The sequence below is a fragment of the Mya arenaria genome, chromosome 4, assembly GCF_026914265.1.
Source record: "Mya arenaria isolate MELC-2E11 chromosome 4, ASM2691426v1".
Classification (NCBI taxonomy): Eukaryota; Metazoa; Mollusca; class Bivalvia; order Myida; family Myidae; genus Mya; species Mya arenaria.
This window is the reverse complement of record NC_069125.1, coordinates 64,839,183-64,853,633: the sequence shown is the minus strand read 5'-3', so window position 1 is coordinate 64,853,633 and position 14,451 is coordinate 64,839,183. Positions and strand designations below refer to the sequence as shown.

Genomic DNA, 14,451 nt, shown 5'->3' with positions numbered 1-14,451 from the left:
CAACTAAGGGGTAACAACAGTAACCTGTTCTAGTAAGTATCCCGAGAAGGACGTATACTTGAGTGTGAACATGTCACGGCTCTGGTCGTGGTAGTTGCGTACCCACACCGTATCACCCTTGCGGCACACGGTCACCAGCGAGTTGAAACCTTGGTCAAAGCCATGGCCGTTGGACGCGCCCGCTGCATATATGTTTGGCCCCTCCATTCCGGCTATCATGATCTGGCCCTGTGCCATCTGACCATTTTGGGACGTGAGCGCCGATTGGAACACGTACAGGCCGTTGACGGGGCAGGTGAACGTGTGGGTGGTAGGATTGAAGGCGTTCCCCACGTTCAAGGTGGCCACATTGAAGGGGATAACCTGGTGCAGCCCAACCCCCGTGCCCTGGCTCAGGTACGCCTGGAAGGCGACGGGGCTGTGACCATGGGTCTGTCTGGCCTGGTGTGTGCGTGGGTCTGTTAAGTACCAAAATACGAAATGTTTAATTACAAGAAACTTGGAGCATATAAAGTCAAATGCTGAATTGAGTTAAAACCTATTTTGTCATGAAACAATAGTGTACGGTGTATTCATTTGCCTTTACTGAATACTACCACATATACAACCTTTCAAAGCTTCAAGTTCAGCCAGTCTTTTCTTGGTGTTGGTCAGCTCCTTCTCCATGTGTTCCATCCTCGCCGCATCCTCCAGACGTTCATTTTTCATCGCGACAATTTCCGCCACAACCGTATCTAACGTCACGCCACTGGATGTACACTGACGTACAGCCAGTACAACTAGCATGAGAACATACACTGCCATATTGTGGACGACACAACTAACCCTTGTGGAGCGAGCCAAATAACTGACACCAATGACCTTTTGTGGTCTCGGTCACTTTAAAAGTGTTATCATGATGCTCAAACTCTCCAGACTGTGTTAGCTAATATATAGACTGGCCAACCACAACTACAATATACGTTTCGAAAATGAAATTATTATCAATCCTAAAAGGTTTTCTGTTTGCATCACAGTATTTATTAGCGTTGAAGAGCCGGTGGGAGTCCGACTGGAGTATGCAGTGTGATATTAGATCGACTTAGACTGGTGAACTGTAAGTGCTGCTGCAGATAATAAACAACGGAACCGAACACATTTTAAACCGTAATTGTTATTCTACTAAACATATGCATTACATTTGCAATTCAGAAATAATTTCTTATTTTCTTTTATGTTTTTTGGTAAAATATTGAGTTTTTCAGTGAAATAACAGAAGTTCACAACAGTGAACATACCAAGTAATACTTTTTGAACCTCAATATTTAGACCCTAAAAATACAGGTGTGCATTTCTAAATTGAATAGAGGTACACTTTTAAACATTATACATAACAGATAGTAGCAAGTGACACTCTAAAAAACGAAAAAGAACCCTATCACCGATTACGTCCCTTTACAACACATCGGCACTACGACATACGACACGTTAAACCATTTTCATCGCATACCAAAGCGTTCCGGCTCCTATGATTACCTGACAAGTTCAGGTTACTTGTTTTCGTTTGAATAGAAATATTGATTAAATCAGCAAAATAAGAAATTACGACTTACTCTGCAACATGGACGAACCAATGTGTGAACAAAAACATGAATGAAATGGCGAACCAATTGTATTTGCTTGTACTGATGGGACCTCTTGTTTCTTACATTGAAGGACTTTGACTTAATTTAGATATATAAAAGTTGAATTGATGTCAGTACCGAAGAGCTCTCTCTAAATTGAAAAAAAACGTATTTGTGTAAGAAGTAAAGATGCCCGCTATTCATCGGTAAAGCTATTTGCCGTAGCCTCTACTATAGTGGCCTCATTTGTCCGCCATCCGAAACCAGTCGAAACATTTACGACCTTATTCTCTTCCATGGGTGAAAATCGTTGACTAAATAAACATGACTTCTAAGCCTAATCGTCTCCCTTCGTGTGTTTTGAATTCAACTAAACTTTCATACAATACATTTTTGCAGAACATTTAAATTCATATTATAAGCAAAAATATACAAAAAACAACGTAATGGTTTATGTCATATTGCTGAAAGCCTCGAGACTGACAGCACAACGAAATATTTTTTGGGTGTTATTTTTATTTATCTATCTCCTAACTATGTTTTATTGCCACCAAACTATTTTTCTGGCCGTTCCGTTTTTATATAATTAGGAAGAAGCGTCAATGTTTTAATGTACACACAATGACGAGTTTCCTAAGAGTGAAAATGACATTTGGACAAAACAACAACCTGGCCTACCTTCCACATTTCTTTGCGGCAACGGGAAACAAACAGTTGTTTGGCCTTAGTTGATAAGTGATCTACGGATACGTTGCCAGTTGAAATATTACGCAAGGGTGAAGTGTTTGGTCTACAGGTCGAGCCAGTCGCCTGTATACATGGCTTAGTTACATATGTAGCGAAGTAGAAATACGAGATGAAAAAATGTTTGGTAAGGAGTGTAAAGAAAATGAAACCAGAGCAGTTCTCTAAATCTTAATTTGCTCAACCTAACACCGACAAAGTATACGACAAAATTAATGATACTGAAACGTGATATGTCAAACATTTAATGAATATGAAAATTTTAAATAGGAATTCATGACATAATTTATGCAACACTGAATACAAAGCCACATTAGAGTTTCCAAACTATAATTGAATGTACGCTTTACAATAAAACATGATAACTAGGTTAGCATAATTTTAACAAAATGTCCACTTGCACGTTTCTCATAACTCCATTCAGCAAACATTCAACTCATCATGAGTAATGTATGTACTATTTAATTTGATTCCATCAATAGTTTAAACTAATTAGACGCGAATCATTGGTAATTGATAATAAATCATGTGATTTATTGCGCGGGGTATCGTTCCATCAGTCACTCGTCACTGCGCATGTGTGACGACCATCATCTGTCACGTGACCTCTTGATTAAAGGTTGAGAATACAATATCGTAGCCGCCAAGTAATATCGAGATCGGTCCACATTTCATATTAGGTCCGGTATTTTTATATCAACATTTAGGAAATTGTATCTTTTTAAGGCCACAATCATGCCAAATCAACGATTTGAATCTTAAATGTCTCTTGTCATTAAAACGTTTTAAAAGATCAATGTATATACCGTTCTATCCCTATACTGTAAATTTGAAACAAAGTCCTCGTGAAAAGGGTTAGAGTTCAAAAGCTTAAAAATGACATGACAAGAACGAAATTCTGTAAGTTCAAGTTAAAACCACCCAACAACTGCTATGGCAAAACGAGTCTCTCTATGCCCAAATATCTACTCATGATTTTCTAATTTCGTTCAGCTTTCACCACATCTGATCTAAATACCCGTATCAAGATATTTCAATAAAGCTCTGGTCCCAAAACACATTAAAGAGAAAATGAATCCACCTATTTAAATAGTAATTAGTCTAGATGCACGTCATTCAAGCTGTTTTATGTACAAAGAAAGAATTGTCACTTTAAAGTAGTGATTGAGTGACACCGGCAAGAATGCAACAAATGTTTCAACGTTCCTGCCATCAAAGGCCAGACTTGCCTCTTAAGTTATGTGAACCACCACCAATTCTAAAGCCATCCTTGTACCTCGGTTGTACGACATGTCACAGAAAGTCAAAATCAACAACTGTGAGAAATTCCCCTCTTTGAAGCAATTTACTCGTACCTGTTGAGAATATGGACGAACTCATAAACCACAAAGAATGATAAAAATGCAGATCAGGATGTATATTTCTAAGTTTGTATGGAAGCATCTGGGTCCATGCTTACCAACAGTTTCAAGTCTGACTTGATACGCCTCAAAAATGAAATGTGAAAAAACATTGTTTACATTACAATCTTTTTTTAACAAAAACAATCGGTTTTAATAATGCTGAGTGTTAATATACAGCAATTTCCCCAATCCCCTCTCTTTAAGAATGAAGGTAACAATAACATAAAGATTCTCAGTTTTGAATCATGAGTCTGAACTTAGACTTGAGACTGTGCATAAACATGGGCCCTAGGATTCTTATGTTCAGTTACAATATGCAGACCCTAGCTGTCACGCGAAGAAACGTGGAACCAAGACCAACCAACGTTAACCAATAAAGCAATAATTTGATTCTAATTGTTTTTATCGTAATTCCTGTCATTTCTTGAATGGGCTTAATCAACGGTTCCGCCTTCTTGTTGTCTATACGCACGGCTGCTCTTTCTGCCAAATCTTCATGTCGTACCGAGAATGACAGACTGTCAAAAACAGACAGAGCCGATAGCTCCTGTCTTTGTCAATACCAACCTATTATCGGGCTATCAAATACTTCCAACACAATGCTATATATTTTAAATGTTAATCTTTTAATCCGAGGACACGCGATTATGAAAGGAGACACCAGAAATATGAAGTCTCGTCTGCATGCGGTATGACATCTATATCGCAACTGAAACTCTATACCATCTGGCATTTTAGTCGAATTCCTGTACAAAATTGCGTTTTAATTTCATTATGTCTTACAATTGAATTTCCATTCTTCGACTACGTCTGTTATTTCTAAACAAAACGATAAACACGCAATTTTGACAGAGGCCCAAATTTAGGGCAGGAAACTATGACCGTTTCGATACTTAATGTTGAATAGTGTTAAAACTTTTTTTTATCAATGCATTACCTGTTTTTGCAGACATTATAAACCAGCCATTGTACGAGCGTACAACAGCTTATTTAGCAAAAAATAAGTTTATGCGAGTACTATCATTGTTTTTGTCAAACAATGCTATTAACGCAAAAAAACACACTTTGAGTGAGAAAGAAACACGGTGTTTTATAATGATAACAAACATGATCTTGACCTAAATCATTGTTTTAGCTTACGGGGGATGGTAACACGTTGCCAGAGTCATCCGATGTGGAGGTCCGCCGCGTGTTTCCAATCGTTTTGCTTCTAGAATACCATCTTATATATCTTGCTTGGAGGTCGGGCTTCTACCACACTTGGATGAGTTCCACACGCCATTTAAACACCCCTTGTTTGAATGGAACCGTCTATAACCTTCTATGAACTAGGGGGTAACTCAAATTAACCGAAATCCAACCAAACTCTCACCAAAACGGCATAGTCAAAATAGTTGACTTTGAAGTCAAATACATGAGCTATAAGAGAAACCAAAATATAGTTCCTTGGTATGTCAGCTGCTTTTTGAAATTGTTATTATCATCGTTTATTCAGTAAAAGGTATGCTGCGATGAAAGTCATGTACTTCAAAAAACGCTTCGTCACGGCACCTCTGGAAAAAATAACTAAAGACATGTCTCCAGTAACTGACAGTCAAACTATTCCTATGAAATCAACACGACATGAAAAGGAAAAATATATTATTCATAGTGACAAACCGACGCCCTTTACTGGTGCAATGGTAACTCAAAACCAAGCTGGATTTCCCACTTTCAATGGACGTGTTTCTATTAAGGTACGGAGTTTATTCTGACTTTATATTCTCTGTTGCAAAAGAAAGTGTTCACTTGCGTTTTTGTCATCTTAATATGTTGTTTCTAAGAAAAAGTGTGTGACGTTTCATATTAAAAATGGTTCTTGGGCTTCAAAAAGGAGCTAAGGGTTTAAAAAAAGTTGCAGTTTTGTTCTCTATTTAAAAACGCGAGACAGAAAGATGTTCACGTGCCAATTGGTTAGAACTCATGCTGATATATGTTTCAATATTGCTAATGACTACCTCTTCTACAGATACACACCATAATGCGGCTGCGCATTGACCGAACAGAACATCTAAATACGTCAAAATACTATTCCATTCCTGATTGAGAGCGTTTACTAAATCACGCAGATCGTTAATGTCACCTGTTGACCTCACACAGGGACCAAGCTCGTCCCAAATATGCCCAATAGCGTTCATATCTGGTATTAGGGCCGGCCAAGCACGTTGACGTCATTTCTGTTAAGCAACTGTGAACGAGCCACTCGATGGCGTGGTAGCATAATTTGTCCAACGTACGGTCTGCTGTCTTTTATAGGCTGGCCAATTTGTGTAAAATGTCACAAAACGGTAAATTTACTAATACCGTTAGCAGGTGCTGAACTAGAGGCCGTTTGAAAACCACGCCGTAGGTGCGTCAACGTAAAGACACGGTTTGTTCCTGCGTTTGTTACACGTAGTCAGTCACACCGGGGAAGATCTGCGACATATCTAGATTGTTTAAAGCTTTCTTGAAGGTGATATATTATATATCGGTCGCTTCCAAACTTTCTACGGAAGCCAGTTACTCTTTCACCATGAGCAAGCATCATTTATGCTTGAAGTCGCTGCCTTTCAGTAAGTCTTGGCAATTCCATTTGAGGCAGAGTTGAAATCTGATGTGATTTTACCTTAAATAAAAGGCACAAAGAAAAAGGCCATACAAGTCTTGGTTGACATAGGGCTTTCCCACGGGTTGCACGTGCACATTTATTGTGATGTATGTTCGCTATTCAATCGAAATTTCTCAAATTCAAATGGGTATTAGATACGTTTTAGCAATGGGAAATGCTGCACATAGATAGTTAACCAAATTTCAGACTGATCACTTTTTATAAATCGGAAATATTTAATTATAAAAAGTGAACACATTCTTTTGCAGCCGAGTATACTATAACAGCTGATATACTTGATACTGCTGTGAACAAGCACATGATCACACATAAATGTTCGTAAAATTACGTTTATCAAACCATTCCTTTATGCCGTTTTATATATTCATTTGAACAGTTACATCTGTTATTCCTTTCAGTTTTAAATCACACAATTAACCTTTTTAACAAAGATGCCAGAAACGGCACTAGCCCTAACTAGCGCTCAAAGAAACCATAAATGTGAGTGTGTAACACAGCGGTTACATAGCAAGTAGGCAGTAGCCCCTTTCAATTCTCGCACATAATATAACTCCAACCTGTCCGACAATATAGTATACCCTAGGCAACCATCTGGAAAGTGGATTCTTATTAAACGATATTTTTTTAAAAGAAAAGAACATAATCACATCAATAAGGAAATGGGCTTTCATGTCACATCTTAATTCTGCACCAATCACAAATTTCACTGGAAATGTGGCATATGTGACTTTTCTGCGCAAAAAAATGGGGACGAACTCTTCAACATTGTGTCTAGGATCTTATTGTTCACTGTGATTTGTGAAAAATATGATCATATTGTTCACAGGTGTGAAAATGTCATTTGTGATAACTTGGATACTACCAGGCTCTGGAGATTCTGAAGTATTCGCCTAGCTTTGCTGATAACAGCTAGATTATTGAGACTGTCTTTATTGCTCTACATCATTAATCGTGGCGTTAATACCGGAAGTTACAAAGCCCCACTAAACTATAGAAGGCTTCTGGTACCCCCCTGATATTTACCACACATTGTCATGGACCTTTAATTCCCGGTTCGTTTGACAATCAAAAGAATCGTGATTTCTCTTGTTTTAAGTCACTGTGGACAATCACAAAGAAACACATAGTTTAAATGTTTTTTGCACGATTGCTATTTTACCATCAGATTCGTGGCGCTCAATAAATTAAATTAGTCGTTATTCGAACCGTACACATTTTGCAATTTAAAGTGCATTAACGACCTTCTTTCTTTGATCTCGACTGTTCGGATAAATAATGGGGTTTATTGTGCATTAACCGCCAAGAAGTATTGTGTTTTTTTGGCAAAAACAAAAACCCGTTTTGATCTAATGTTTTAAAACGTTCAGACAAATAAATTATTTGTTTTTAATTCATTTTTGTAATTAGACATTTACACGGAAATAAATAACGAATGATTTTTCTAGCTCTAGGATGACAATGACATTTTTGAAACATTGCAAGTAATTACAGCTTATACTGATGAATTGCTGGTCAAAAGTTAACATTTCTGCACTAATGTCATGTCCATTTGGATTTTTTGTCAAAGGTTCTGTCGAGTCAGAATTAGAATGCAGACATAAAATCATCGATTTATTTTCCTGTATTAGTGGAAAGTCATTCACCATTTCATTTCATTACTTGCATTGCAACTATATATCACACGTTTTATTGGCTCTGTTTTTTTACCAACACTGTTGGTGGCAATTTCATTGAGAAAGGCCATTGCTGTCTTTACAATGTATTTACATGTTTTGTATTTTACGACAAAAGTCAGTAATAAAAGCAAGTTTATATTATCGGAGTTGGGTGTTTTATTGTCACTCAAATACAATTTGAGAATTATCTATTTCAGAGGTTATGGCTAGAATGACATAACTCAGACACGGGATCCAGGTATGAATGAAACATAAACAGCAGTGACGGGGCAAAATGTTAGGAAGGGGAACATCTACCAGTATATCTGAAACAAATTAGCTTTGCAACGTATGCAGTGGATAAAATCACGGAAAAAAATATTTTCCGAGCTGGCGCAGTGCTCTTGGCCGCACGTTTACTAGAAATTGTTCAAACTAATTGGATAACGAAGTAATCATTTAGAGTTGCATAAAATAAACCTGAAACAAAACTGAAATGAATGCGCTTTATCTTAAAATATAGAACAATGACCCTTCTGAGAGAGAACGAAATTACGTACTTCCGACAAATTCTTGTTTCGGGTCATTTCGTTTGCCGTTTATAGACTTTTATGCCTCCGATCAGTTCTTAAACAAATCGGTAATGTCAAGTACTACGTTTTGCCCTGAAATGGTTATATTAAGACTTCGTTCTGCCGTTAAGGGTCACATTAAATCTTTGTCATGCCGTGGAAGGGCCATATTCATTAAGAGTTCGTTCTGCCGCGGAAGTGTCATAATTAAGATTTCGTTATACAGTGAAAGGGTCGTATTCAAATTTCGCTCAGAATATTAAGACTTCGTTCTGCCGTTAAGGGTCACATTAAATCTTTGTTATGCCGTGGAAGGGCTATATTCATTAAGACTTCGTTATGTCGCAGTAGCGTCATATTAAGACTTCGTTCAGGCGAGGAAGAGTCTACTAAGACTTCGTTCAGACGAGAAAGAGTCATATCAATACTACGTTCAGACGAGGAAGAGTCATATTAAGACTTTGTTCAGACAACAAAGTGTCATTTGAAACTACGGATGGACGAGGAAGATTTATATTAAGACTTCGTTCAGACGAGTAAGGGCCATATTTAGTCTACTTCATACATGCTAGTTCTGTATCAGATTGATGCTTATGTTTGTCACTTGAACCTATCTTGAGAGTATCAATTTAAAGGGAAATATCCATGAGACTTGTTTTCCTTCTTTATCTTTTAAGCACATTCTATACGGGGTTTTCACTGTTAGATGCAGAAGGTCCATGATAATAAAAGCGACATACTTCATAGAACATAAAGAAAAAAATATTATTGATAATTTAAAATCACTATAAAAGGCCCATATTGCAAAAGACTGATAAGTTTTAAAAAAACAAATGTTAAGCAAATCTATTTCAATATATTTAAAACAATAAACGATAGTATCTAATACCATTCATTAACATTCTTTGAAAGTTATTACTACTTAAAACTGATCCATCTGAAGATCCATCAACATGTTTTGTTTAGAGATTGGTTAGTACATGAATGCACCAACTTACAGTTATTGAAAAGGAATAATAAATTTGTAAATTCATTTATAACATGAAATAAAATAACATGGCCTCAAATGTTTAGGTCAGTGAAATGAAGATAATACCATAATTGACAGTATCATTCAGAGATGGTGTTTTCTCTTGTACACACCTATATATTATTTCAGATATAATTTTGATAAATATTATGTCTAAAAGTGTACCGAAGCAGAGTCCCGAGTCCAGGGACTGCAAGAAGCCAGTAAGTGAGAACCCGTGTATAACATTTTACACAAACCACAAGCGTGCAAACGTGATGCATTTAGACGACGACGGGCGGGTTTTTTAACATTAAAACACAACATGCGGAAAAGTTACACAGATATTGTTTTTGTTTTTTTCTTCAAAATTATATCTCATCGCAACGTGAAATCACTCGACCAGGGAAACAAACTGCGGAATAGGAGTGATAACACGGCCGCCTCAAATAGCGTTAATTAACGTTTGAAACTTGTTTGTAAGATGGTATGACATGATCTGTAGGCAAAATTAGCATACAACTTTCATAAGAAAAATAAATCATACTCATTTTATAGGACAGAGGTGTCATTATAATGATGGTAGATCGGAGATATTAAATGATAGATGAAAACGAGGTATATATACACACATAACTGGCTGTTGATGAGCAGTGACGCAAAACTTCAGGTATACGAATCACAAATATTTTAATTTGAGATACCAGGTGACCACACAAAAGAATGATATCATTTCGAAGAGTTTTATGATTATGAAGAAACAGAAAAAACAAACGTACCTAAAATAATACAAATGGCCTTCAAAGATAAGAAGTAATTTAAAGTTTGATTTAATTTCAAATAAAGAGCAAAAATGCACATTGCAGTAACTGTATCTACAATGTGTTTTCGGTCATTTCATTAACATATTTACAGCACGGACATTTTAACCATGGATTCTAACTGCCCGATATCGGTAAAACGATAACGAATAATAATTTACCCACAATCCTAAGCGTTCCGGCTCGGCAAGTATCGCCAGTTATTCGATCGGCAATCAATATAATACATTGCCATAAATTTGACAAAATTCAAAAATAACCTATACTGTAATATGTTTTTGGCAATGTATTATATTGATAATATACCTGTTCAAGTATGTATAAAATATAATTTTGGCTAGTTGAAATTATTTATTGTGACTTTAAAAAGACTTTGTCATCAAGCCACTGTGGATTTAACTGTATTGTTAATGGAGCTTTCAGAGATGTAGCTCATTTGGATTTCTTAAAGTGACACTCTTATTCAAAATCAGTACATCAGATGTATAACAAACATCAATTTTGACCGATAAACCTTAAACTACTTACTAAATGATGCATTTATGGAAAATATTATTAACTGATAACAAGATTGGAACCGTGTATTTAATTACAAAAAGCGCAAAAATATTAAATGATTGAAATGCTAAACGATTTACTGTGGTCTACTATAGTTACATAAGGTAGAAGTACCATGTTTTATGCTCATTTCTTTCATATTAAACTCGGTTTTCTTCATAAGAACCATTGTTTTCGACATTTATTCATCCTTATTTTAATATTAAAACAATATCATTAATTGTGGTAAATCTGATTTGGGAGTGAGAGTGCATCTTTAATGTACTTCACAACGACAACCAGTGAATCAATACGAAGACTATAGAGCAAGAAAGTCCGTTTGTACAAATAACGTTTTATTAACTTATTATAATAACAATAATTATTGTATTTACAACATAGTAAAAATTATTCCAACCAGGGATCATTTATACATTCTACAAACATAGCATTTACTAACATAGTAAATTTGGTATAAATAACTTACAAAAACGAATCTATGCACTGAAAAAGCAGTCCGTGCAATTCAGAGGGCTCTAGTAATACAAAACTAACAAAAAAGATAAGCTGAAACCTTAACACAAACTAAAGGCCACGTCCCTTCTTTCAGGACGGTATTAAAACGTTACAAGGAAAATTATCCATGTTTTATATGTGTATTGTAGATGCAGGCATACATGTATCATCTGAACACGATTTTCTAGTCGATTCATATAATTCTTTTTTTGACTGTAATATATGTGGATCAAGACTCGGCCCTCAGTTTAGAGAAAGTTTTGTGGTTGTGTGGTACTGAGTACCATAAAGCTGCCTTTACGTAGCCAAATTCGAAAGTAACAGTCAACACATATTTCTACCTACTGAAACATCAGAGGAGTCGAGGAAGCAAAGACGAGAAAAGTACTGCAGTCCGTCGTCACATTACAAGATGTGCAGATATCGATTAACGTACTGGTGTCCGGCGTCACATTACAAGATGTGCAGATATCGATTAACGTACTGGTGTCCGGCGTCACATTAAATAATATACAGATGACGTCTCATTTCAAAATGTACACATATTGTTTGACGCACTGGTGTCTGACGTCACATTTCAAGATGTTCAGATGTTGTTCGAACTACTGGAGTCCAGCGTCAGATACCAAGATGAACAGATGACGTCCCAATACAAGATGTACATACATTGTTTGACGCATTTGAAACTGGCGTCACATTAAAACACGTACATATTATATTTATCGACGTACTGATGTCCAGCGTCATCTTACAAGATGTACATATATTATTCGACGTACTGGTGACAGGCGTCAACGTTCAATACGTACAGAAAGCGTGTAACGAACTGCAGCCCGGCGTCACATTACAATATAGTGTTTGACGTGTCTGGCGTCACCTAACAAGATGAACAGATAGTGTTTAACGGAAAAGGTTTAAGATGTATGCTGAAAGAATTCAGTTTGTCATCAATAAAGATCATTTTACACAGACAGACAAAAGTACTCGACTTTCATATTTGAAAATGTTAAATTGTTCAACCATGTTAAAGTTTCATAAACATATGAAAAGAAAGGTAAAAAAAAAATATAACCCAGTGTTCTAAACGCGAATTTACAAAAATGAACATAAAATACTTATTAGGGTATAACGATGACGTGCTACTTGCTGGTAGGAGGGGAGTATATAAATACACAAACATACACTACACTTGTGATGTCATGGTAGTCATATTTACATAACAAATGTTTGCATAGCTCCTGGTGAAATACATGCTCATACAGAACAACAATAATTTGCCTGATCTACTACTGGTACGTCAGACAAGCGCGTTTCAAATACATTCGCAATCCAACTCGTGATTATGTAAGTATAAGGGTACAGAGATTCGATAATGAAGCAGAAATCTGTATGTTTGGTTTTGATATGAGATTCTTGCGAAACTACTTAGCTACTTAGTTTTTAAATTTGTATGCCAAATTTCATGTTTCTCTGTAGAATTGTGATGAAATGATAGCCAAATGTCTAATAAGGAGTTTAAAGTTAAATCCTGGTATCTATATGTGTGTTAAATTCTGGTGTGGAAGAACAGCACGGTATGTGACTGGACATCTACAGCTGCAACCACTAGAGCTTACAAGTACCACAGTCAACACTATATACACCATACAGATCCTGCAGCTCTAATCTCCTAACACAAACGTTTATCTAGTACAATATGCATGTACATGTTTAATATTACAAATAACATGAAAACGTCCACCACTCCTTTCCGCTTGCTCGGAACGTAGTCCGCTTTTTAGAAAAGTCATTGCAGTTCCGAGTTCGGAAGCGAACTGTTATTGTTCACAGTACTGGAGGCACGTTGACGTAGCTCCGTATACACGTAAGACCTACTAATTCCGGTTACACTCCGGTGCCCGTGGAGAGATACAAAAAAACGGTGTAACGTTTACGCCACTTTGGGCGTTGATGAGCGTCATGTCACTGGCACATGTATAGTCCGTCTGACTCTCCGTAACATGCCATAGTTGTCACTTTACAAAGCCACCTAGTGCTGAGTATGTACCGACTCCTTGCTACACCACGTATCCAACGTACGGTCCAACGTTACTTTGCTTGCAGCCTATCGTACATCACCAGCAAAACGTGGGCGTGTGTCTATTTCACATATATATTTTGGCACTGCCTTGTTCAACCTTTCGTCGACACAACTGTCCGCCCATAATGGGCTGTTTGCATAATAATATCTCAGACATAATTACATTATTTGCTGGCCATAGTGTAGAACAGTGTAGAACAGGATATTTACAAGGTAGTGATGAGTTAAATGTTTTGTATCAGATCTGTGTCGTGTATTTAATGAACACATCTTAATTTATGCATCAATGAAAACCTTGTTATGTATGATTATCTTGTTAGTTGAAGTCTATGGATAGTTTGTAAATTATATTGGTGCCTTGTTACCCTGAAGTTTTCTGATAATATGTTTGTACCCTTCGAAAAATATTGTGCTAGATCTTGACCTTATTCACTTTTCAAAATGATCAAACTGGCTATTAATTAAATATGGTTAATTAATAAGATCAAGAATCACAGTGAATTATTTACAAGTTTGCCCGTTTCTCATCGAAAGATTGTTTTAAATATACACTAGATATTCCATTACTCTATTCATAGATTTGCACTTCGCACAACACAGCACTGAAAATCCTGTTCCAACTGTTTTCAACGTTCCATGCTTCGATTAAAACTTTTTTGCCAGTCAAAGGTCTCATGCATGAAAAGTGAAGCACAGGTTTGAACAAGGCGTCGTTGAGTCGTGAAATATACGAACAAAGCTGCGACGTAGAATTCGGATCTTTCGGTTCATTTTTACTCCCGGAATCATCTACGTACACCAGCAGCTTGTCTAAATTGTTCATATAATCTTTGTATGCACTGGCACCCTCTGAAATAGTC

The 14,451-nt window shown here is 36.6% G+C and overlaps 2 protein-coding genes across 6 annotated transcripts in view; both read right to left on the bottom strand.

The window, feature by feature from the left end:
* Nucleotides 1-3: 3 nt before the first annotated feature.
* LOC128230988 (complement C1q-like protein 3) lies at nt 4-804 on the bottom strand. Its single transcript, XM_052943412.1, has 2 exons — nt 609-804; nt 4-458 (listed from the first exon to the last, which is right to left on the bottom strand). Exons 1-2 carry the CDS (start codon nt 802-804, stop codon nt 4-6), a joined length of 651 nt encoding a protein of 216 aa, XP_052799372.1.
* Nucleotides 805-11,334: 10,530 nt separating this feature from the next.
* Nucleotides 11,335-14,451, bottom strand: part of LOC128231454 (lactadherin-like) — a 53,594-nt gene continuing 50,477 nt past the window's right edge. For all 5 annotated transcript variants that reach the window (XM_052944291.1, XM_052944292.1, XM_052944289.1 and 2 more), the window contains one exon: nt 11,335-14,440. In XM_052944291.1, coding sequence (XP_052800251.1) covers nt 14,160-14,440 — 281 coding nt within the window. In that variant the 3' untranslated portion in view covers nt 11,335-14,159. The remainder of the gene's footprint in view (nt 14,441-14,451) is intronic.